Here is a 23,959-nt window from a genome sequence, read left to right on the forward strand (position 1 = left end):
CACCATTACTCTCCTGCCTGTGAGGTCGCACCCTCGGGGATCGACACTTTTTGTCTGCCTTGATGGCGGCGCGCCAGAGGTGCTACTGCTAACATGAGTGCCCCTGCACCCCATTGAAAATGAGCTTGCTCGAAAACGAAACTACAGTAAATCTTAATAGTGCCTGTTACTTTGTAATTATGCATTTACACAAAGGTTTGACTCATATTCAATCACAAATAAAGCTTTGGTTGCTTTTTGGTGAGAGTTTCGCTTTAAGTGGCCTTAAAGAAATAGTCTTTGGAAAAAACACACATTTGCTTTCTTGCCATGAAGTAATTCATCATTCAAATCAACTTTTATTTTATTTTATTCATATGGCGCTTTTCATACAGAAAAGTACCGCAAAGTGCGGTGACAGGTACTTAGCTTAGCTGAGCTTAGCTTAGCATAAAGGCTGGAAGAACTGGGGAAAACAGCGAGCCAGGCTCTGGACAAGTTGGTAAAAATATCGTATTATATTGTTATACTTCAGTTTTGGAGTGGATCAAACAAATTAATTACAGAATGATAATTATTGAGCTTATACAGTGCTTATACCTTTGGACAGGGCCAGGATAGCTGTTTCCTCCTCTTTCTGTTTTTTATGCTAAGATAACTCTAGTTGCATAATCAACTGTTGGAATCAATCATGTCAACATTCATCATTACACTACACATTACATACATGTTACACAACTGAGTGTGTGTAACCAACCTACATCAAAATAAAACTGGTCAAACAAAGGCATTTTCTTGGTCTAATGCATTTTTATGCATTCTTATCATTACGTGCAAGTCTGAAACCCATAGAAATCACGATTTCTAAGCTCTTATTTTAGAAGAGCTGTCCTCGATGAGATATCAGGTTCTCAGCTGATAGGAGAGACGATAGAGAACACATACAGGGAGTGTGGCGAGGATGCAGAGTGTATAATGTCCTGCAAAACAGAGATGAAGCAAGGCTATCAGTTCGCACTCCGGTGACATTCAGGGGACAAACGTCTAATTTACATTCCCCTATGTGGTAACTCTTATACACAGTATTGATCCTATTCCTCAGTAGAACTTATACTCATGGTTAAAACATAAAGACACACACACACACACACACACACACACTGAGAGCAGGCTGTAACATATCCTTTATCCTTGTTGATGAGTGTATTGATTACAGTCAATATGAAGTAATTGATGTCTTCTCTTGTCCGGCAGTGCTGGAACACCCTCGGGATGATTTCCTACTGAATAAGCATTGGGTGTGTATATGTGTGTGTGTGTGTGTTGCCCAAGAGGATGTAACATGAGCTGGCAGTGGATATGGGAGGGGCCCCAGTGTTGGTGAGTGCAGGTGTGCTTCAAAGAGATGTTAGCTAACCTGAGGGGAGGTGCAAAGAGAGAAATACTCACTTTTCTCCTGACAGATTCAGGTTGTCTCAGCTTAGAACATAATTATATTCACTGTCTTTAACTATTAAGACAATGGGTCTAAGTCCAGTGAATTCCACTGTACTGTATGTATTTTGAGGGCATAGTCCCTGGACTGGCTGGTAAAATATGGGCAGGAATGTAAAAAACGCTCTCCTCATTCTTTTAGAAGACGGTAAACTCTAAATTGCTCCAGTAAAGTGTCTCAGTGGCAAACAATAAAAGACTGACTGTACTGTGTGGGTGTAAAATAAAACAAGGAGGCGCTGAAACAACATGAATGTCACAGAGTACAAGGAGGCTGAACATGCTTGTTTGCTGATTCTAATACAGTTTTATCACCACTAAATCCAGACTGAAAAACCTCAACAACTTTTGAATGGACTGCCATTCAATTTTGGACAAGAATTCATGGTTCCCAGAGGATCAATCCTGCTGACTTTTCCTCAAGCGGCAGCATGAGGCTTTAATTTGAAGCTGTAAGTGAAATGTGAAACTACATCATCATGACATCTGATGCAGATTTTCATGATTCCGCAGGATGAATTGCGTAACAACTGGCGATTCCTAAACTTACACTCTTCAAATGACCTTCCCATCGGCCTCAGCTGTACTTTGCAGTCGGTCCAAATTAGCAAAAGCTAGCACGCTAACACGCAAAGCTGGGATGTTGAAAATGGTAAACATTATACCTTCAAGCAGATGAGCATCGTCATTGTTAGCATGATAACTTGCTGATGTTAGCATGTAATGAATCTTGCACGAAACATTCAAAATATTGTAATTAAAAATGTAATTAAAAATGTTATAATAATGTCTGTGATAATCAGCGTGACAAGGTGAAAAGGTCCTTGCAACAAATGCATCTCTGCTCTGGGGAATGCACACACATTCCTTCTGTTTTTGTCCACACACACACACACACACACACACACACACACACAAACAATTCAAACTCCAGTGCATCCAAGCTGTCCATAACTCACGGCTGGCGGCAAAACAAAACAGTTTCCACCAGAATGAATACCCAGCTTTGGCAGCGAGAGAGCTATATATTATTTGGTAGTACATACACACACACACACACACACACACACACATACACACACACACATCTATGCACACACGTAAACACATACACACTTGGCTGCTCTGAACTTTTTTAATGGCACTTTGTGGATTCTGACGAGGACCTTTGAGCTTGTGAGGATTGTTTTAGAAGAATTTCTCCATCATTCCACTTTTCCTTTTGGCACCACAGAGAGAACTTCCTTCCCTCTGTTTTTGTCCTCTGCACTAAACAGTGCATTCAATCACTCACTCACATGCACACACACACACACACACACACACACACACACACACACACAGTTCAGTTGCAATTGTTGAAAATATCTATGGACTGTAGGAAGGAGCGCAGTCAAAGCAGGAAACTTAATTGTGATTTTTGTCACTCATCTACGTCTCTGTCCTCTCATTAAGACAGGACACTCTAATGTAAATATCACATATGTCATACAGTTGTATTGTCTATCACTGACAACGATATCAATATTATTAATGCTGTGTGAGCTTTGTCTGAATCCATCTTTGTCATGGTGATTAATGAAACGAGGAGGAATTTTTCAGAGGAATAAAGAAATAAAACACTTGTCCTCCTTTCAGGCTTATCTGATCCCACCCAAATCCTCTCACCTTGCAGTGAGGCCCGTACACACACACACACACACACACACACACACACACACACACACACACACAGGGTATTGCTCTGAGCTTCATAACCGGTTTTTCTGTGGTCCAAACACTGTAACAGAGGCCATTGTGCTGGGCAGTGAGCTCCAGTGCGTATTTATGTGTGTGTGTGTGGGGGGGGGGGGGAGCAAAGGAGACAGACATGGGGGTGAGAGTTTTGGCATTTCAGAGGGAGGCTTGTAATTGTAATGAGTCATTTCAGACGGGGGGGGGGGGGGGGGGGCGGCTGTCGAAGGATGGGGGAGAGTGGTGAGAAAGAACAGAGGAAAATTATGTAAAGAAATGTGGGAGAACGATGGAGAGACCTGAGTAGCATATTGGGATGCTAGGAGACGAGGGAGTACAGTGGAGTGTGTCTCTGCAGATGGAGATGTCGCTGTAAAGGTGAGAAGCGAGGGTGATGAATTTAAACACAACTAGTGTGTATGTTTAGTCCCAGAATAGAAAATAGCTGGATGAGATAAATGATTCACTGGTAGAGTTGGTTGGGTGTCTGTACTGTGTTTTTATAAATTCATAATGCTCTCATACTGTCGCTGAACCGAGTTCAAAACGATCCCTTAGGCTAGCGTTCACATTAGCATTCATCACTGTGGGATCAGAGCGAATTAAACAGCTGTTAAATCGGCTTCAAATGCTACATCACTGAATTACACAAATGTACAGACGGGGGACAACGTCAAGGACACACCACAAATAAAGTGTCATAGTGAGGTGTCTCTGAAACTCTCTTGGAGGGATGAATTTAATTCTTTCAAATGTTATTTCCTCTAATAAGTGCATTGAGGATGATGACAGTGAGCATTGTCTTAAAGGAGACGGATTATTATTTATTTTCAGGTTGTAATTTAATGTTGGGTTACTACTAGACAGGGTTGGGAAGTAACGGATTACATGTAACGGCGTTACGTATTTAAAATACAAAATAAGAGTAACTGTATTCCATTATAGTTACAGTTTAAATTGGTGTATTCTGAATACAGTTACTTTCTCAAAAAAAAGGGATTACTTTACGGCACTAGACGCAGGTTGCACTGTGCGGATGCAGGTGGCATTATGTGCGCACTTTCCACACAACCGAATTACAATGGCAGAGGGTGAGAAAAACGACCAGGAGGAGGACAAACATGCATTTTTGGCATGGAAATTTAGAGAACATTTTACCTACAAACCTGGTCAACGAAGCTGCTTTCAGAATCAAGGGACTCCACGTCTAATTTGAAGAAGCATCTTGAGGTAAGTCGGCTAATTAGTGTTAAGGGAGAAATGACACTGGCAACTATTAATCCAGCTCCGCCGGCTGAGAGTGCTCACATGCGGGGAAAGAAAGGAGGGTTAATGTCCGCCGGCTCACATGTTGCTTGTCCTACACTCACAAAATGTAGGACAAGCAACTGTTTTAAATTGTGTATTTTTACACCCCATAGCCATGCAGAGGACAGCAGCTAAAATGACTGAGAAAATGATGACTGCTGATGACGCTGACAAATGCAGCACCACTACCAGTACAACTTTTGGACCTCATCAGAAACAAGCAAAGCTCATCGCAGCAGCTGCCACCACTACCCAGAGCAAAGTTAATGCGCTGATTTTTGACTTTGTAATTGGCAGTGCACAACCCTTCTCTTTAGTAGAGGATGCAGACTTCCGTTACTGATCATGACTTCTGGCTTCATGTCATTTAAGTGCAAAATGAGTAATGTACAAAAAAAGCCATATCCTCCACAACATTACCTAGTACATATACTGTCCTCACAACTACGTCACATTATACACCTACAGGCATGTAAACTCGATATGAAGTTGCACTTAAATATTGCCTGTACACATAAGAGTGTTAGAAATATAGAGATATACACTGGCTTTTAAAGTCACCTTTTGTCCATGGATAATGTGTTGCTCAGTGCTATGAGTTCACAAAGTGCATGATTGCACTCTGTATTGTTCTCAGTGAAATTTACAATCTTTATTTTATGCCAGTTAAAGCATGTTTTTGCTTTGTTATACACCTGCTTGTTAAAGCAGCCATGTTGCACTTTAATTTCCCTAATTTCTGAAGTGTGGAAATTGAGAAAAGTAAAGGAAATTGAATGGATGCCATTTTCTTTAAATAGCATCAGTTGCAGGACAAAATTTACCACATTTGTGTTTTGTGTGCATGCATAACTTTTTCTCTGCTGCAGTAATTAGATTGTTCTCTAAAGCATGTGTTAACTAAATTCAGTGTTCCAGATAAACACACTCAGCTAGACGATTTTGAAGTAAGCTAAAAGTAATCCAAAAGTATTTAGAATACATTACTTTGCTTGAGTAATCCAAGGGAATACATTACAGATTACATTTTAGGACATGTAATCAGTAATCTGTAGGGGGATACATTTTAAAAGTAACCCTCCCAACACTGCTACTAGAATGGGTTTACAAGCTTCAGTGCTTGAAAAATACAAAATCAGTTAACTCGTACTGCCCTGGCCTCTGTCTGCTCCAGCTCCTGTCTCTTTGAGACTTTAATTCAATAAATTCTCAAGGGATACTTCCTAACACCAAATTTCAGGCAGGCTAGTAATGATTAAAACTGTGGGTCCACGTTTGTTTAATTCAAACAACTGGTATCCAGTAGACCCGATCACCACAGTATGACAACACCAGCCACTTCTGGTTGACTCTCAGTTGTTTTTTGCGTCGTGGAGATGTGTTAAAATCAGCACACTTGTTTATTTCTGCTGTCATTTACAGCTGTAACTTTTAACATTTAACGATTTATAGTTAAACATGAAGGTCGGAACCTTTCGGATGTTTCTGCTCTGTTTATTTTATGTACTTTAGGTCTCCAAGCTAAGGAGCTAAACATGCATTTTTAGATGAATTAGATTAATACAATTGTACAAATAACACAATTGCTATAGCAACAGCAAGAAGATCAGAAGAAGACTCGGTGAACATTCTGAGCCTCTTCTGCTTTGATCTTCATGAAGTGAACATTCTAGAATGTTGGGAGAGGTGTAGAAATGTTATAGGTGCTGTGACCTCGGCTTGTTTCAGACACATCGTTACTGCTGTAAGCAATGGATCGTGAAAAGAGAAGTGAGGAGAGAAATCATGCCAACATGCGCAGAAGACAAAGAGAAGAGAGGAGAGAATACGTGAAGGAAAGGAGAAGAAAGAGAATCCAGCGGATCCAAAACACAGAGCAGCAGGAGAGACATTTCGGAGTTATGGAAAACAACCCCGAGATGGACGAATTTGATCTGCTTGCCCTTCAAAGAATTATAAGGTGCGAGCTCGGGGACCGCAGGGTGAGGCTCACCCAAGGTAAAACTGAGGGCAGAGTCAATTTGGAAATCAAGGGGCATGTGCTGACTAATATCCTTGATCAGCTCAGAGGAAAGAAAACATGGAGCCATGAGAAAGAGCTGATGGAAAAAGAGATATGTGCCCTGAAAGACCAGCTAAGTAAAGGCCAGTCTAATATCCACTCCAAGACGGAGACTGGGGAGATGAAATCACAGATCCAAATGCTCTGTAAGAAGCTGTCTCTCACTCTGGAAGAACTTGATGTAGAGAAGTCTAACAACAAGCATCTTGAAAAAGTATTGAATGAGTTGCCGATTATGAATACAGAGGAGGTGATTAAATACCTCAAGTCACTGGAGGGCAGCAGCTCCGAGTCACAGGAGGATGTTGAGGATCACCTTGAGGAGCAGATTTCTAAGACCGAGTATGTTCAGGTCAAAGGAGGACATGGAGGACATGGAAATGGAAGCTCTTCAAAAACTTAAGGGAAGATGTTAAGAAGTTGCTCATTCAGGCCACAGAAGAGTATAAAAAGAAGGCTGTGCAGGATATGAAACTGCAGGTTATGGAGGCTGCTGAAAGATCTCAGGCTTTTCAACAAGTCCAGCATGAAAAACACGAGGAGGAAACCAGGAAGATCGCAACTGCCCTGAAAAAGGCAGAGGATCTGCTGGAGACTGAGCGAATCTGGTGGCAGCAGGAGAAATTCTCCCTGCTGGAGGAGATGAAGAAATCCAAAGCTCTTCACGTGGCTCAGCTGGACGAGAAGAAACACAAGAACGACACCCTTGTGGCCCTGGACACTGAGCGCCTCTGCTGGGGGTGGATGAAAACCACTCTGCTAGCTGGAGGAAAGGAGGAAGCAGGAGCAAGCCACAGCTCTACTTGCGGATCAGTTGGACAAGCAGAAACACCAGAACACCACCCTCGTGGCTGCTCTGAGGAACGCTGAGCAGGAGACATCCCTCGTTCAGGCCTCAGAGGAGGAGGAGTGGGAGTGGGACGAGACAGAAAGCTCCACGAAGGCCCTGCTGGGAGATCAAGTCAGCTAGAAGAAGGAAAAGAGGAAATGGTTTGAGAGTTCTTCTAGAGCCCAAATCCACTCTCAGGAACACAGTCGTCAACCCAGTGCTACAACGGGTTTTCGCCGGGTTCCCCGGTTAGCCCATGTTCATTGAAGAAGAAATTCTTCAATAACAAAAAAAAAAATTCCATCAGTTCAGTCTGCGTGATAACATCTGCACAGCATCGCACAATCTGGCCGGTATTCCCCTATTTAGCTACGGGAGATTTTCAGGGAAAGGTTGTTCATGTTGAGGGCAGAAGTTTATGTACAGCTGAACTTTGTAGCACTAGCGGTTTGACAAACTGAAATCCCAGCTGGAAGATCTCCTCAACAAGAAGACAAAAAATTAAAAATGGTTCAAAAAGCTCTTCTTCAGCCCAAATCCACGCTCAGGAACACTTGAGACTTGCGGAAAACACACGCAGTCGTCAACCCTGTGCTACTACGGGTTTTCTTCGGGTACTCCGGTTAGCCCACTTTCATTAAAGAAGAAATTCTTCAATGATGGAAAAAAGAAGTTCGAACAGTTCAGTCTGCATGATAACATCTGCACAGCATCGCACAATCTGGCCAGTATTCTCCTTTTTAGCTACGGGAGATTTTCAGGGAAAGGTTGTTCATGTTGAGGGCAGAAGTTTATGTACGGCTGAACTTTGTAGCACTAGCGGTTTGACAAACTGATTTTTATTACATCATTTTTTACATCTCTCGCTGTGTTTCAGCTGAAACAAATAGCGAGAATAAATGTAGTAATGGACCAGTTTTAAGTGCGTGATGTAAATCCAGAGGCAGTCTCATAGAGGTGGAGAGCCCTAGTGAATATTAATTTTGTATGTATGTATGTATGTATGTATGTATGTATGAATGTATGTATGAATGAATGTTACTATGTTGTCCTGTACTTGTACTGTCTTTTGTTGTACTGTTGTTGTTATGTGCGGTGTCCTTGAGTGCTTTGAAAGGCGCCCTAAAAAAAATGCATTATTATTATTATTATTATTATTATTATTATTATGTTTTTTCAACTTTAAAGTCTCCTTATCAAATAAAAATAAAATAATCTAACACAAAGCTCAGTCGACTCTATAGATGATTAGATCCCTGGTGGTCTAGTGGTTAGGATTCAGCCCGGGTTCGATTCCCGGTCAGGGAAAACTGTTTTGGGGCCTTTGCTGTGTGTCTCCCGTTCTCTCTTACCTCGTTTCCTATCATATCTGAAGCTGTCCTATCAATAAAGCCATAAAATGCTAAGAAATAATAATAAAAAAGAGAAAGTAAACTCAGAAAAATACCTTTTCCATCTTTTTTTCAGTTTGTAGGCAGCCAATTTTGCCTTTTTTGCAAATGTTGCTTTGCTGCTGTTTAATTTATATGTACTCCTAATAATAAATCTCACAATACCTGAAACAGTAACTGAACATTATAACCTTTATGCAGTTTATAGACCTAAAACACAGAAATCCGCATTTTTGTACAACCGGTTCCCTCCTCTCAAAATCTACGAGGCTGAAATAATGTCTGTGGCCACCACAGGCTAAAGATATTAACCCGTTTTATTCTAAAGCATTAAAATAAGTCATTACATGTGCCACAACTTAATTGTAAAGCGCTTACGTGTCTGAAAACACGGTGGTTGCTAACTACTGTTTAAATGAGACTACAGAGGTTGTCGAGGACATTAAACGTCTCATCAAAAAGCATCATATGTTTCCTTTAAATTGAGATCAGATGACTTTGAAATGCCACTGCGCAGGATTCACATCATTCATATACTCATCAAACCATTCAGTGACCTCTTGTGCACCGTATGGGAACATCTGCATACGGGGAATGAGATACGATATTGCAGGCCAGCATGTGTCAGGTGTAATAATGTCAACGTTGACTCACCTACTGATGGTATCAGATGGCAATGTCTTCACCTCTGCGATGATGTCATCAGGGTTACTTCGGGTTAGGCTTCGAGTCAACAGATTTTATTTGTAGAAAGGCTGGATGACAAACTAAAAGCGGAAGATGTTTATCAGTCAGAAAGGGTTGAATGCTGCGTTCATGTCATATCAGATGTATCGTAATTATTAGATTCCAACTTGTAGAAAGCTCTGATTTATCTGAAGCTTCCAGAGAAACAAGAACATTTCAATGATCCTTGAAAGCCCTTCTGTTCTGAGGGCTAATAAAATGTGAATATGGTTTTGTAACCAGACATTAAAAAACGACTAATGCTTACTATCTTGTCACTGATAAACATCTGCGGTGGGTTCAGTCCAGCTGTTGTAGCGCTGTGGTCCCGACAGGAGATCAGGCCTGTCTCACCGCCACCATGTGTGAACTTTCATCAGGCCACTTCACAACCCTGTGAGCGGAAACCAGACCACCACCACACGCTGTGAAGGCATGCCGCTGCCGCACAGACAGTGACACACACACACACACACACACACGCTGGTACGATTATGAATGCGGGCCCACACTCAGAAGCGCACAAACACACACATGTCAGCACCAATTATGATAGACCACAGTTTGATGAGGTGTGTCACCAGTCTGAGAGGAGTCCAGCCCTGTGTGTGTGTGTGTGTGTGTGTGTGTGTGTGTGTGTGTGTGTGTGTGTGTGAGGGAGAGAATTGGTAAGAAGTTAGTAATCACTTAATCACATGATCGCAATCACTGTTCAAGCAGCTTCAGACTGGACGGGCTTATAATACCATTCAGCAGCAGCTGTATGCTTATGAGTGTGTGTGTGTGTGTGTGTGTGTGTGTGTGTGTGTGTGTGTGTGTGTTTCTGTGAATCTCAGAAAACAACAGAGGCAGACAGTCAGCATTTATCAGGGACCTTTCAGAGATGCCTCCGGCGCTGCATAACATCTTCTACACAAACAAAAAAATGTCACTGATGCTCTTATTTTGGCGGTCTGCTTCAGTTGTTTTGAGGCAGGGAGGTCGCAAAGGGACAAAGAGACACACAGAAGCCAAACAGATACAACCAAGAATCAAGGCTACACACTGGGAGAACTCGGGCTCCTGCTCTGTGGCGTGGGAGCACCCGGTCACTCCCTCGAGAATACTTTTCCGACGCGTTAAAAAGACAAAAAGCATTCCTTACCATGAAACAGTCAAGAGGTCAAAAGAGAAAGTTAAGAACCTTGTAAGTGTCAATCAAGGGGGGAACTCTCCCTGCGTCAGTCTGGTGACTCGAGTTTACAGTTGTCTTCTTCTGCCACACACACACACACACACACACACACACATGCATTCTTGTAAATTAACTGTAACTTGTGACACACATATCGGGTATTTGGCCTCATTTGACTCAAAAACACCGCTCAGTATAAGTGTGTTTAACCTCGTAGACTAAGATCGTAAACTGGTAGATTAATTCTCTGTACCTCGTTGTCTATTTGTAAGAATTAATCAAGTCTCCAAGTGGATTTTTGTCATATTCCCATTCAGCATGAGGTCAAATTTAATTTGAGTCATGCATGGCTCTAGGGACGGCAACGTCTCGTCCGGTGCTCTAGTCCAGACTGAGATATGTCAGCCTGTTTAACTAAGATGGTAAAATGTGAGCTGATAATTTACAGGTTTTAATCACTTTTTTTCATTGGCTGGTTTGTAACATGATGTGAAAAATGAGACCTGCCCCATCTCTCTCTCAGTTGGCTATACAAGCCTCGTGTCAGTGTTTCTCTCCGCTCCGCTAACAGACTGCAACAAAAGCTAACCTTAGTTTTGTTATTGTTCATTAAGGGGATTTGTTAGTTTTGGATGCTTTTTGACCCGGTCCACCTCCCTATTTTGAGTGTTATTTATCGCCAAAAAAAACAGACCAAATCTAAATTATGTTGACTGATAGGACGAGTAGCTGCAGCGATAATTATCCACAGCTAACTTGACCACATAATGAGAAACACAGAGAGTAGCAGTTTCTATCACTGGACAAAGGACAAGGTGTGACTATGAATGTAAGATGGCTGAGTGCAGTGAACTAACTTTTCTCTTGTGGTTCCCGTAACTGTAGAGACACCAGAGGTGTTTACTGATTCAACATTACCTTGCAGCTACATGTCCTAGCACAGGTTTTGATTCCAAGAAACAATCTCAGCTGTTATTGCTTGGCCTTCGGGTGCTTTGACTAAGTCTCCGCAGAGAGAGGGTTACTCAGACAAATCCGGCACATGCCATCTGTGCATGTGTCAGAGAGATCTGCCTCCACAGGTCTGAAAACGATACGTCCCTTTTTTGCAGGTCACCAAGGAAACCAAGAATTCATGCGGCGCTCCTCGTTGAGATCCCAGGTGAGTGTGATATATCACACATATACAGGGACGAAGGTAGGTATGCAGTGCACACCTGGAATGTGAGAGCGTGGGAGAAACATTACACATTATCTACTCATCCAGTAGTTACAGAACAACTGTTGTTGTTAATTGTTAACAGAGAGAGACGGAGGTGTCCTCACACGTTGGTCCAGTGAATGATGGCAGATATGAACTCATCTTTAGCATCAGTGTTTTATGGTTCATGGCTGAGCAGTGTGGTGTTATCTGTTGTTAGGTTTTGCATTGTAAAAACAAACAGAGAACGTACACCTCTGTCACGGCCGCACAGAATTCCAACATTAACAAGACAGGAAGCTGTACAATACAACATCTAGGAGAGGTGTTGACCAAATAACAGCTGATATAAAGGAAATAGATCTGAGATTAAATACTCTTTCGAGGCCAAGGAAGAAATTGGATTAAAAACTAATAATAAAAAAAACAAGTGATGCAAAGATGCAGGATTCAAACTCTGAAACAACACACTATTAGATTTTAAAGGTGCAATATGAAAGAACTGGCCACCTGTCAAATTCATGCTCCAAACAAAAAAGGTGCAGATCTTCACAAGAGTGCCGCTAACTGTTGCTGACGTGAGTTCGCTTAATCGTGCAGCTAGCGGTCAAGACTAGGAGTTTCTCTGCACATATTAATAGGTTACATACAAGCACAGAAGCCTTGGATCAGCCTGGTGGGGAGTGGGGCCAGAACAGAACAGAACAGCCTCTTAGACTGAGATGGGCTAGTTCGACTACAAGAATACAGTACAGAGGTGATTAACAGCTGGTCCAACCAGGACTGTGCAGGGTCAGATGGGGAAAGGAAAGTTGTACATAGGGAAAGGATCAAGAGGGGAGGCAGCAGAAACGAGGCTAGCTGATTAGCATGCTAACTTCAGTCGACATCTCTGCAGCCAAATGCATAGCCGTCTCTGACGTCACATCAAAATAGCTATTTATTCACATTTTGTTTAGCAAATTTTTCTGTTTTAAAAGAAAATTCTTCGATATTGCACATTTATTATATTGCCTTCAGAGAATGTTCCACCAATTTTTTGTCCCAAATGGTTTGATTTTGAATAAAAATGCTCCTGGAAATTGTTTATCTGCATGTTCTTAAAAATATGGATAATGATAAACGACCATTATGGACATTTAGAAAATGACTTTTGGGGATAATATTGTGCTTTTGGTTCTGGGCAGTTTAAACTCAACATGTTGCCGTAAAAGTCACAACAGTTAAATATACAGTTGTGATATATTAGTTGAGTGTTGGTTAATTACTTCTGCAGATGTTCGTACTGTAGTTATTGAACATTTTTCCAGTTTTTGCAAGAATGTTTCACCCGAGTCATTTTCCAATTAACTTTTGTCAGACTCAAAGATTTCACGCAGACTTCTACATCTATAAGTGCTTCATTGATTTCAATATGTTGACACTGTTAATCTAATAATCTGCCTTGCTGGTTGAGGCGATAACAACCCACGACATCTCAGTTTCAGAACAATACAATATTTTGTAATTTCAAGGTTTAACTCCAAAGAGATTCCTCAACATAAACAGGCGAGGCTCCACAGCGGCTCCGCAGAGCGAGAGGAGAGAGCAGGAATGAGTCCCAACATGCAGGAAAAGAATTATAGGCAGTGGAGAGAATTCATGACCACGATCCAACACCTCACCCTGCCACTCCCTGCTCCTCCCCAAATAATTGCCTCTTGCCCTACCTCTACTCCCCCCTTAGCATCTACCTTCTGCTCTTTGCCTCACTTTCTCTCATTCTTGCTGTCAAACTTCTTCTATCCTTTTTCATTTCTTATGAAACGTATGCTGGTGGGAGGACATCATTAAGACTTGTTTATGTGATGCCTGTCCTGGTTTACTGGAAGCTCACACTCCTTCAGCCACACACAACACACACACGCCCTACCCTGACAACCAACTGCACTGCTTCAGCAAATAACCTAAGAATGTGCTCTACAGTACAATATATCAGGACGTCTTTCTTTAGGGCTTTAAATTCCGATTTTGTCCCTCAGGGTCAATAAAAAGTGTTCATGCAATCATCATCATCATCATTGTCATTTATATTGCATTAGATCAGATTATTATATGTGAATCATTTCCTGGCTGAACATGACCAGACTACTGATAAGCAGACCCACCTTATTCGTATGAACCTTCCTGCCCCACCCACAAACTGGCACTGGCATGAGCACAGCAACACACACACACACACACACCCACACACACACACACACAGACGCTCAACAGTACATTGGCAGGAAGTGAAAACACACCCAGTGGGCCGGAATCCAATTTCTCCTCCTGTTTTTGTCCGCACATCCTTCACTTCGGCGCGCTCTCCTCAGTCGCAGTGGCGTTAAGAAGTATCATTAAGAAAAAAACATCTAATTTTAAAGTGATCCATGGACGAACAGACTCATTAGAGACTTCGTAACGTTGACAGAAAGAAGCTTTTTAATCACTCACATGCTGCACACTGCAATCCAAACTTAACAAACCTGTCATTTGTGCTCTAATCACAGTGAGAAGTCATGAGAGAAAAGAGATTCATGCAGGTTTTAATTAGATGAAGTCAATAGAGAAAGATCCCCGTGTGATATTTGGCCTCTCAATTTCTTTATTAAATCAACCTGTAGACAAACGATAGCACTCGAGGGTGTTGCTATGTCTGGAATTTACAAAACCCACAAGCAGCACTTTCATCCAGATTTCTGACTTGAGCGCGCTCAATCAATCTTTTGTACTTTGGAAACTAAGTCTGATGATTCTCTGAAATCCCCCTCTGTCAGGGAAATCACTTGATATAATAATATTTATTGATACAATGATGAATGAAAGTGAGCATGTGAGTAGATTTCCCATGGCAATTCATTAGTGACACCTAATTGTGATTAATCTAACACTGCTGACTTCAACATAATAAGACCGGCTGACACAAACTAAGAGTTTATGCTCATTTTTTTTGGGTCTTTTGAGTGTTTAAATGTACAAATGAGAGGCCTGTGCTGGCTGCAACATGTTCCAAGTACAATTTACTAAAGTGCGTACTGCTATCTACTGGCTATACTTGGCTATGACTACAACTCGCCCTCCTATAAGATTTTCACAAACAGTAGTGATGCAATATCTCTAATCTAGGGTGCACAATATCTCTTGATCACGAGCTACTGAGCTAAGCTAAGGACACTGAGGTCACGTCCTCTGTGACATTTCTGGGATTCTGGGAGGTTTAAATGAATCAGAAAATGAGAAAAGTTTCTGTAAAACACTAACTGAGACGTTTACGTTGCAGTTTACAGAAGACTTCGAAACGGCATTTAGACGATGGCGATGTAAAAATGAATATTAGACAAAATATTTGGAACAGTTAAATGAATACACACAATATATTTATGGTAAAAGTTTTGTGATTTTATTAAACAGTCGAGACATTTTACAGTGTTTGGCTGGTGGCAAGTCTAAGGCTAAGAGCCTGCTCGTGCTTCTCCTATTCAACATTAACAAATCTGTCTTAACTGTAAAAAAAAAAAATCACTTAAGTCGCATGGGCTCTGTTGAACTATCAGACTGGCATAGAGGATTGCACAAATCTTTCTTTTAAAAATAAAGCTTAGCTACACTTGTCAGTTGCTAAAGTGCTAAGAAAAGAACTCTTTACACTAACAATGTAAACACGGAGACCCGCATATATCTCAACTTTAGGAAGATGAGCCAGCAGCCACTTTTTCTCTGTATATGCTTCAGTCAAGAGTGGAAGAAAAAAAAAAACCTTAGTCACAGCTGACTAAGGTCAACAGGTAGATAATGTATGTGTAATCCCCACTTAATAATTTAAAGTAAAAATAAAGTTAAATTCCTTTTGTGCACTTTAAAGCTAGACAAGGCACACTCCTGTAAAATGTGACCACCGTTCAGGTTCCTGGTTGACATTAAGAGTTTTCTAACAGTCGATGTCACACGTTGCTCTCTTCTGGCAGTGAAGTGAGAATTTCCACTCCGTCAGAGGTGATGACGACCGTGTGTTCAAACTGAGCTGACCTGCATGAATGTCAGTTAAAATAAAACACAATGCATGTCAAGGATTATGAAGGAATAATTCAATATTTCCAGGGGCCACATATGCAAGGGAAAAAAAAGGGTTTTGCTACAATAACAGCTACAAACACAAAGCTAGGATATTTTTGGTCGTCCTCCACCTACCTTTTATCATCTGCAGACACTGCGGTCCACTTGTCCTTCAGTATTTTAAACTCTACAGACCCCTCCATCAGTATGGGCTCTACAAATCAACAGACAATATCAGCCCCATGCTCGAAACACTGATATCTTCAAGCGCATGTAAAAATTGTAAAAGGGTAACTAACCTATTGTGAAAGACATCCCCTCGTCCATGGTCATGTCATTGTCATTAGCTACAAATAAAGAGAAAAAGAGTTCTGTTGTTAACAATAAAAAAGGCCTGTTGGCATCATGGGCATGTTTTTAATATCCTTGTCTCATAAAATAAAAATAACCCTAACATGAGTATTACAGAAGCCCACAGCGGCAAATCAGAAAAACAATCTGGTGATCCAGCCATGATTAAAATACAATTTCAGCCAAAAGAAATCTGTGAATAATGTTACATAACATGCTAACACACAATATATGTACCATGAAAAGAAAATATGTATGCTTTTATTCCTATCTAGAACATTGGGTAGTGTTGAATAAAGCCTCTTGTGGCCAAAATGAGTATTACAATAACAAATAATTAGAAAAATGAGTGTCTGCAAAAAATTATCCAGGCAAAACCTTTTTTTCAGCCTTTCTTGAGCACGGCAGAGAAAACAATTAAAATCAAACTTCAAAAATGAATCACCAGATTTTTTTCGCTTCTCGCTTGCCGCTCAGGGAACCCTGAACATCAAGTATAAATGCACACAAACACACGGAGACATAAAAGTAGGTTCTAGTGTTGAACTCTTGGTCTCACGCAGGTGTTTACCACATCATTCGAGCACAGACACAAACCTACCGTGGTGCCAGATCTCAGGGTAGCAGTGAAAGTAGGAGCCTATTCCGTGTCCAATGAAATAAGGGCACACTTTGAAGCCACTGGCATGGGCTATTTCACTGCCAACAGGACACAAAAGATATTATTTAGAAAAAGGTGTTAACTATATGGCATGTGTATGCATTCATTGTGTGTGTACCTGATAGTATTTCCTATAACACTCAGCTGTGCACCCGGCTTGCAGGCAGCGATGGCCTCGTCTCTGCAACGCCTGGCGGTTTCCACCAACCGCCGCCCAACCTCATCCACCTCGCCAATCAAGAAGGTTTCTGAGGTGTCACCATGGTAACCGTCCAAATACACCTATGATGGACAGGCAGAGGTCGGTTATGAGAGCGGCGTTGCTCCGACTGAACACATTTGCAGAAATATCTTTGGGTTTGTTTGACTGCGTCTGTTAAGGCATCGACTCACAGTGACGTCAACGTTGATGATATCTCCGTCTAGAAGCTGGCGACTGCGGGACGAAAAAAGTAATGATTCCCTTATATTCATAAGATTATTTAATGTTTTTACTATAATACATTATAGTACAATTCATTGTGGACGTCCTCATGGCACCCCACCTTTGAAATATACATTATATGTCTACATGTTGTACATTTATTGAAGAACAAGAAACACTATCCAATATGAGCTCTGAAATGACAGAGACACAGATTTCCATACTTCATAATTCAAAATATCCATAAAAAGTGCTATACTTAAAGATTTTAAATCACAACCATTAATCTAAATGTTATTAAAGGTGATTAACTTCTAAGCTAAAAAATAATTTTCTCATTGACATAGTTTATTTTCCCTCTGGTAGCATCTAAAAAAAAAGACATGTTGCACTTCCCACTGTGAAAACTAGGTGTCACTATATGTATAGATTTCTTGAGTTTGTACCAAGCCCAGCATCTCACCTCTCATCAGGAGTGATATTCTCTAAGTGTGATCTAAGTGCTGTGAATCGAAGTCCTGCCTGTTTACCTGTCAGGTATGCCATGACAGACCACGTTGTTCACAGATGTACAGACTGACTTGGGGAATCCTCCGTATCTGAGAGGGGATGGGTAGGCGTTGTGCTTGATTGTCTCCTGGTGCACGATGAAGTCTATTTCATCTGTTGTCATACCAACCTGGAAGAGACAGAGGTCATATAATTGTAGCGTTGTCTTTTCACAATATAGAAACACACATATTACTTGTTGTGAGTAGGTGATTACCTTCAGATTGCTTCCAGCTAGTAGAAGAACATGTCTGGCCAGCTGACATGCTCTGGCAAGGCCTTCGATCTGCTCTTGACCTTTGATCTCTATGTAGTCGGGCCATTCTGGCACCAGTCTGGTGTCTACATAGTCAGGCCGCACAATGTGCTACAGTCAGGGGAAAGAGGAGAGACAGGATACAGAAGGTGGCTCATATTGTTGTCCCAAGGAGTTAGAGACCAAACTGCAATAAAAATCATGCTGTGAAGGAGCTGACTTCCACAATAAAAGAATGTAAAACCTAAAACTACAAGTAATCAGTGATGTAACTTCTATTTTTCTATATCCAATGAGAATACTTCTCAGGGAATACAAGGCTCTGTACCTTGGGTACTGCATAGGCAGGCCTGACAGTAGCCGGGCGAACTACGTTGTGAGAACTTTTCCATTTCCTCCAAAAGAAGCGACGATGCTGCTGACACAGGAGGGCTGTGGGGGGTCCGAAGTTCCTTAGACAACAAAGTCTCTGCAGGATAACACCCAGTCCTGAAGGAAAAGAAAGCAACATTGATAACTGTTAAGCAATCACTATTTCCATTCAGGTACAGATCTGTGTGACTCGGGCAGAAATGTTTACAGATCATGTTTTAAAGGTTTTATTCACATTAAGGTTAATAAAGTCTGATAATGGATTTTGGGGCCGATACCCATATAAGGCTGAACAAGTATTCTAAATAACTATATATTAGCTGATGTTCTTCTATACACAGTATATTTACATAAACAGACAACCTTTGCAATGATCCAACAAATATGTTTATTAAATAGCTGTGACAGAGACACGCAGGATATTTCACAGCTCAACAATAAACTTAGAGAGGGGATGGGTAACATTGGACTAAGAGTAATCCAATTAAAAATATTTATTAGTTTCTCATAATATATAAGACTTTGAGCCTTTGTCTGCCTGTTCATCACTATGTCCAAGGCCATCCGTACAGTTAAAAAGATCTAGGCTATTGTATTGTTCTTTATAGGTTATTTGGGCATTTTGATGAAAGTAACTAGACAAGTAGTTTAATAATTAATATATTATTCTCCACAGACATTGATATTGTAAGGTAGTACATTACTTTAAATTGAAGGGAACTGGTTATATCCAATATACTGCATTTTGAAAGTAACTTGCACAACAATAATGGTGTTGTGATTCACTACAATTCTAGTTTAGTGCATCAACTGACCGTTTAGCTTCAGCACAACTCGCTAAAGCTGATAACACACTGACTGAGTGTTTGTTTGTCTGTCCATCAACACCTGATCCACTCCAGTAATGAAGTCAATTAGACTCGTCACTGCTGGATGTGAATTAAGTCTATAAACGAGCCCAGCTTCGCTTGACATTACAACAAAGTTAGCTGTTAGGTAAGGCTAAGTAGCAAGCTAACACCAGCTAGCAAACACGGCACCACTCTACAAACAAACTGTCACGTCGTATTTTAATGTGTTTGTTGAACGAGTCGTGTATTTCGTCCGTTACTAGAGCCGGCAGGTATAGAAGTCGTCAGTGCCCCGCAGCTCCTCTGTTCCCGGACAGTGTCTGAGCTCAGTACCTGATCTTGTAGCGCGTCCTGCAGCACAGGGGGCCGCCATGTTTTTTTTGCTGGTGGTCACGTGGTGCGCGAGTCACGTGACGCACGAAAACAAAACAAAACAAAACAAAAAATATTTTATGGAGAAAAACTAAGAAAAAAAAAATATTTTGGGCATCGTTGATGAAAAAGACTGGCAGATTTTAGAGATCTAACAGATGAAACAAATAAATGAAATAAAAAATAAACAATGAAAACAGTATGGTATGGTTTTTTTTTTCGCACTAACATTTTAATAGATGATAGAATATCTCCCTACAAAGGTGCTAAATGTCTTTCTTTTCTTGTTTATTATTGTTTTCAAACATCCCATCCCATACATGAATATATTAAAGCGATGCCTAAACGTCTTGTTACATGGGTGGAATGTTTTTATTAGTTTTAGTATAAGAATTTTTTGTTTTTCATGAATATTTTAAAGAAAAGTTGCCATTTTTTGTGAATACACTGGCGTTTTTTTTTTCAATAGCTTCCAGGTCATTTGAGCCATTGACTCAAAATCAATGCCAAAATGTCTTGTTATACTGGTAGATTGAGAGACACCTGTTTCTATTGGATTTTACATGAATTTCTATTTTTGATTAACATCACCATCACCAAAAAAATCCCAATTTTTTTATGAAAACACTGGCTGTTTTTCTCAATAGCTTCCAGGTCATTTGAGCCATTGTTCAATTTAACGATAAACAATAATAATGGTGCAAAATAAACAATATAATAAAAGGTTAGAAAGAGAAATAGACTCATATATGAATAATATGTAAAATAGAAACAGTGTGGCAGTGTATTTTTAGCAATTAATAATAAATATGGGTATGAAAACATCCCAGTTAGTTATCTAACCAAAATGAGAAATGTGAGTTATGTGTAGAGTTTGTATTGCACAGTGCACAAGTGAGTTCTACTGGGAGCAGTGCTGGTTGTAAAGTCTGACAGCAGCAAGAAGGAAGGACCTGCGATACCTCTTCTTCACACACTTTGGTTGCTCATGCTGAAGCGGTACTCCACAATCCTGCACAGCTGGTCTGTACTGGAATTGAGGAGCCTGGGGCTGATCCCTTCTGGACACGTAGCCTTGTTTGCCTTCATCTTCCTCAGCTTGTGTCTTACCTGGATTGTGGAGAGAGGCAGATTGGAGCAGGGGTGCTGAATGTCTGGTTGCGGAGATGGTGGAATGTCAGGGGGGTCAAGCGGGGAGTGTCTGCAAGTGGAATGCAGTGAAAAGGTAGGTATAGGTGTTAATGGGGCAGTAAACGGGGGGGTAGAAGAGGTGGTGGGGGCCAGCAGAGATGACCGGGCTGGGGGAGGGGTGGTTGTCTGGTCAGACCTATTGAGGAATAAGTTTTGATCGTTTACTTACGTCTGATCCCCGGCAGCTGAGGTTTCCTCTGCCCTGAGATGGTTTTAAGGGTTTTCTAGACTCCACTGACGTTGCTCTGCTGCAGCTGGTTCTCCATCTTTCTCCTGTAGCTGTTCTTCTCCTCTCGGATCTTCTTCCTTTGCTCCTTCTGCACAGCATTCAGCTCCTCCCTGTTGCCTGACCTAAAGGCCTGACCTGAAACTGAGTAAGAGCTCCCCGGAAAGAATGTCTGTCCAATATTCAACCCAAAACTAACTTCACCTCAGTCTTGTCACCCTCCTGCAACGCAGTAAAGAGTTCCCTCCCCAGACATCTTAACAAGCATTCACATGTGGGCTCAACTAGCTGTAAAATCCCACAAGAAGGAAAGTTGGGTCAACAACCAACAATTGGCCCTAACAACTCTAAAACTCAGAGCTCACATGTGTCCTTACCGATTCTGTATGGACATTCCTACAGGGTTTAAAGCCTGTGTCTTCCCTCCAGTTAGTTAAAACTGAAGAAGCTTGAGAGGTGAAACATCTTCAAGAAACTTTTAAGCCTGATGCAGGTGAAGGAATTTTAACCCCAGCCCTCTGAAACCATAAATACCACTGAACACAAATAGGACATTATCTCAAACTGCAATAGTTAAACAAATGTACACAACACAGGCCATCGCTGGTGCTGTGCTGTAGTGCAGGTAGTGGCGGGGCTGTAATAGGTCACTGCCTTATCAGTGACAACAAACACTGGTGGCATCTCATATAGACACCTCACCAAGGTCAGTGAGATAAGCTATTGCCCCTTTCAACAGACAAAAAGGGAAAACATTTCCCAGCACAAAAATAAACAATTGTAACACCTACTGGACGTACTGGTTGGAACAAAGCCAGTATAGATTGAGAGACAGAGCTCAGATAAATAAAAAAAAGGAGTGTCAGTTGACAAAAAAAAGCCCTGACATGTTGACTTGTTGTAATGGCGAAACCACATATACAGCTAATAACATTAATAACAGTTTTTAAAGTGCCACAAAAAGCCACGCAAGTGAGTGTGACAGTGAGCTTTCGTGAACAATAAAAGGATGCTGAAACAGCAGCAGCAAAATAAAATTTGAAAAGAAATAAAATTCCATTTTTAACCGTATTACTGACACCTGCACTTTTTAACCATCACATGGAAAAGGGCTTTTACACATTAATGTGTAATAACCATAACAGATGTTTTAGGGCTGGGCAATATAAAGATATCATATCTAATCGTGATATGAAACTATAAATTGTCTTGTGTCTTGTTTTATGGTTACTGTATTAAAGTGATGTAATTTTCTGAACTTACCAGACTGTTCTACTTGTTCTAATACTTGTGTTTACCCACTCAGTCATTATATTATATCTTCTTCATTGATGTTTATTTATCAACAAAGTAATTTTGTTAATATTTTGTGAAAGAACCAATTGTCACCAATGTTGTCGCAACAGAGACGGGATCTTCAGTTTCCCAGTTGTAGCATTAATGAACCTCTTTTGAGGAGATTATCGAGAAAATATCGAGATATATATAGTATATCGAGATATAGCATAGAAATATCACTATATAATTTTCAGGCCACATTGCTTAGCCCGAAGTTTGTATTGTACTATAATGATTGATCCTGGCTCATTTATTTGTCCAAGCAAAGGAATGGTTGCTTAACTCGGACTTTACTCTAATTGGCTTGTGGAAGAATGTCATCTAAACGCCCATGCAGTGTCTATTTCTGGAATTCTGTTTCGATTGAATGTGCACTTTTACTTCAGTCCATGTTTTCAGTTTCAACTGCCCCTTGTTTTCGATGCCTAGAGCGAATCTTAGTAGGATTAAAGTAAACATGTCCTGACGCGTCTGTGGAATGTAACTAAGTCAGTTTTACTCAAGCACTAAATGAGTATTTCTATGTCTATACCAATTTACACTATTAAGTCTTAAACTGAAGGATTAAATTGCCTCTTTTTATGAGTTGAGAGGATTATCCTACTTCTTAGGCGAGATTAACTATTTTAAAAACATCTTGGATCCACTGGAAAATGCTTCTTCACACAGCTGGAGTATGAAAAGTAGTTAGAATAAGCACAACTTTAAACATCTTCAGCCATAATATGCAGCCGACATATTATTGCAGCAGTAAAAACACAGTCAGGAGCCATTTTACTGCACAATGAGTATATTTACTATAACTACATCTAGCTTGTTGTGTCTCCAGACTTCTTTGGTGAGGGTGGTGAAAGCGGGTCATTGACTTTTGCAGTGTTGGCATAAAGTACAAGCACGCTCAAACATTTGTTTTACTATTTCTGTTTCCACCACTCCTACTCATTTTGAGGCATGTCAGTTCTTGTTGATGTAATATACTGACAAACATGCTTTTCCTTCAAAGGTGGCTGTATACCAAGGAACCACAGTATCAAGTAAGAACAACATTAAAATAGATAAGTAAATACATAAATAATCTCTTGCAATGCTGTCTGAGTTATGCTGGGCTTTAATAACAGTTAAATTGACCTGTTCTTGTGCTATTTTTAAAATATTTCATAAAGTAAAGTCAAAGCAGTTGGCTCAAACTTAGTTCCGCCTCTGATGACGCAGACAGCCAATCACAGCTCACGATGAATCAGTGGCAGTTGCGGTGGCCAATCAGACTCCAGGGGTGGCCCGCGGCAACCCCTCCCCCCTTTGGTTACGCCTCTGCATCTAGCAGATGATGTGGGCGATGGTGCAGGACTTTTATTTTGTAGAATAGTGTTCGTCTCTCTCTCTCTCTCTCTCTCTC

At 40.8% G+C, this 23,959-nt stretch overlaps 1 protein-coding gene and 1 long non-coding RNA gene across 3 annotated transcripts; one reads left to right on the forward strand and one right to left on the reverse strand.

The window, feature by feature from the left end:
• The first annotated feature begins 9,820 nt into the window (after positions 1-9,820).
• On the forward strand, positions 9,821-13,949 carry LOC115573052 (uncharacterized). Its single transcript, XR_003982209.1, has 2 exons — positions 9,821-10,709; positions 11,810-13,949. It is a non-coding gene; the product is annotated as an uncharacterized LOC115573052 (long non-coding RNA).
• A 1,347-nt stretch (positions 13,950-15,296) lies between these two features.
• On the reverse strand, positions 15,297-19,841 carry metap1d (methionyl aminopeptidase type 1D (mitochondrial)). Of its 2 annotated transcripts, none has more exons than XM_030401757.1 (10): positions 19,770-19,841; positions 18,542-18,702; positions 18,175-18,299; positions 17,939-18,087; positions 17,378-17,420; positions 17,103-17,266; positions 16,925-17,022; positions 16,272-16,319; positions 16,108-16,186; positions 15,297-15,945 (listed from the first exon to the last, which is right to left on the reverse strand). In XM_030401757.1, the coding sequence occupies exons 2-10, from the start codon at positions 18,603-18,605 to the stop codon at positions 15,861-15,863; spliced, it is 855 nt and encodes a 284-aa protein (XP_030257617.1). In that variant the 5' UTR covers positions 18,606-18,702; positions 19,770-19,841; the 3' UTR covers positions 15,297-15,860. The 2 variants fall into 2 exon arrangements, with proteins under 2 accessions (XP_030257617.1, XP_030257615.1); XM_030401755.1 differs by having other exon boundaries at positions 18,175-18,324.
• Positions 19,842-23,959: the final 4,118 nt, after the last annotated feature.

This window comes from Sparus aurata, chromosome 21, assembly GCF_900880675.1.
Source record: "Sparus aurata chromosome 21, fSpaAur1.1, whole genome shotgun sequence".
Lineage (NCBI taxonomy): Eukaryota > Metazoa > Chordata > Actinopteri > Spariformes > Sparidae > Sparus > Sparus aurata.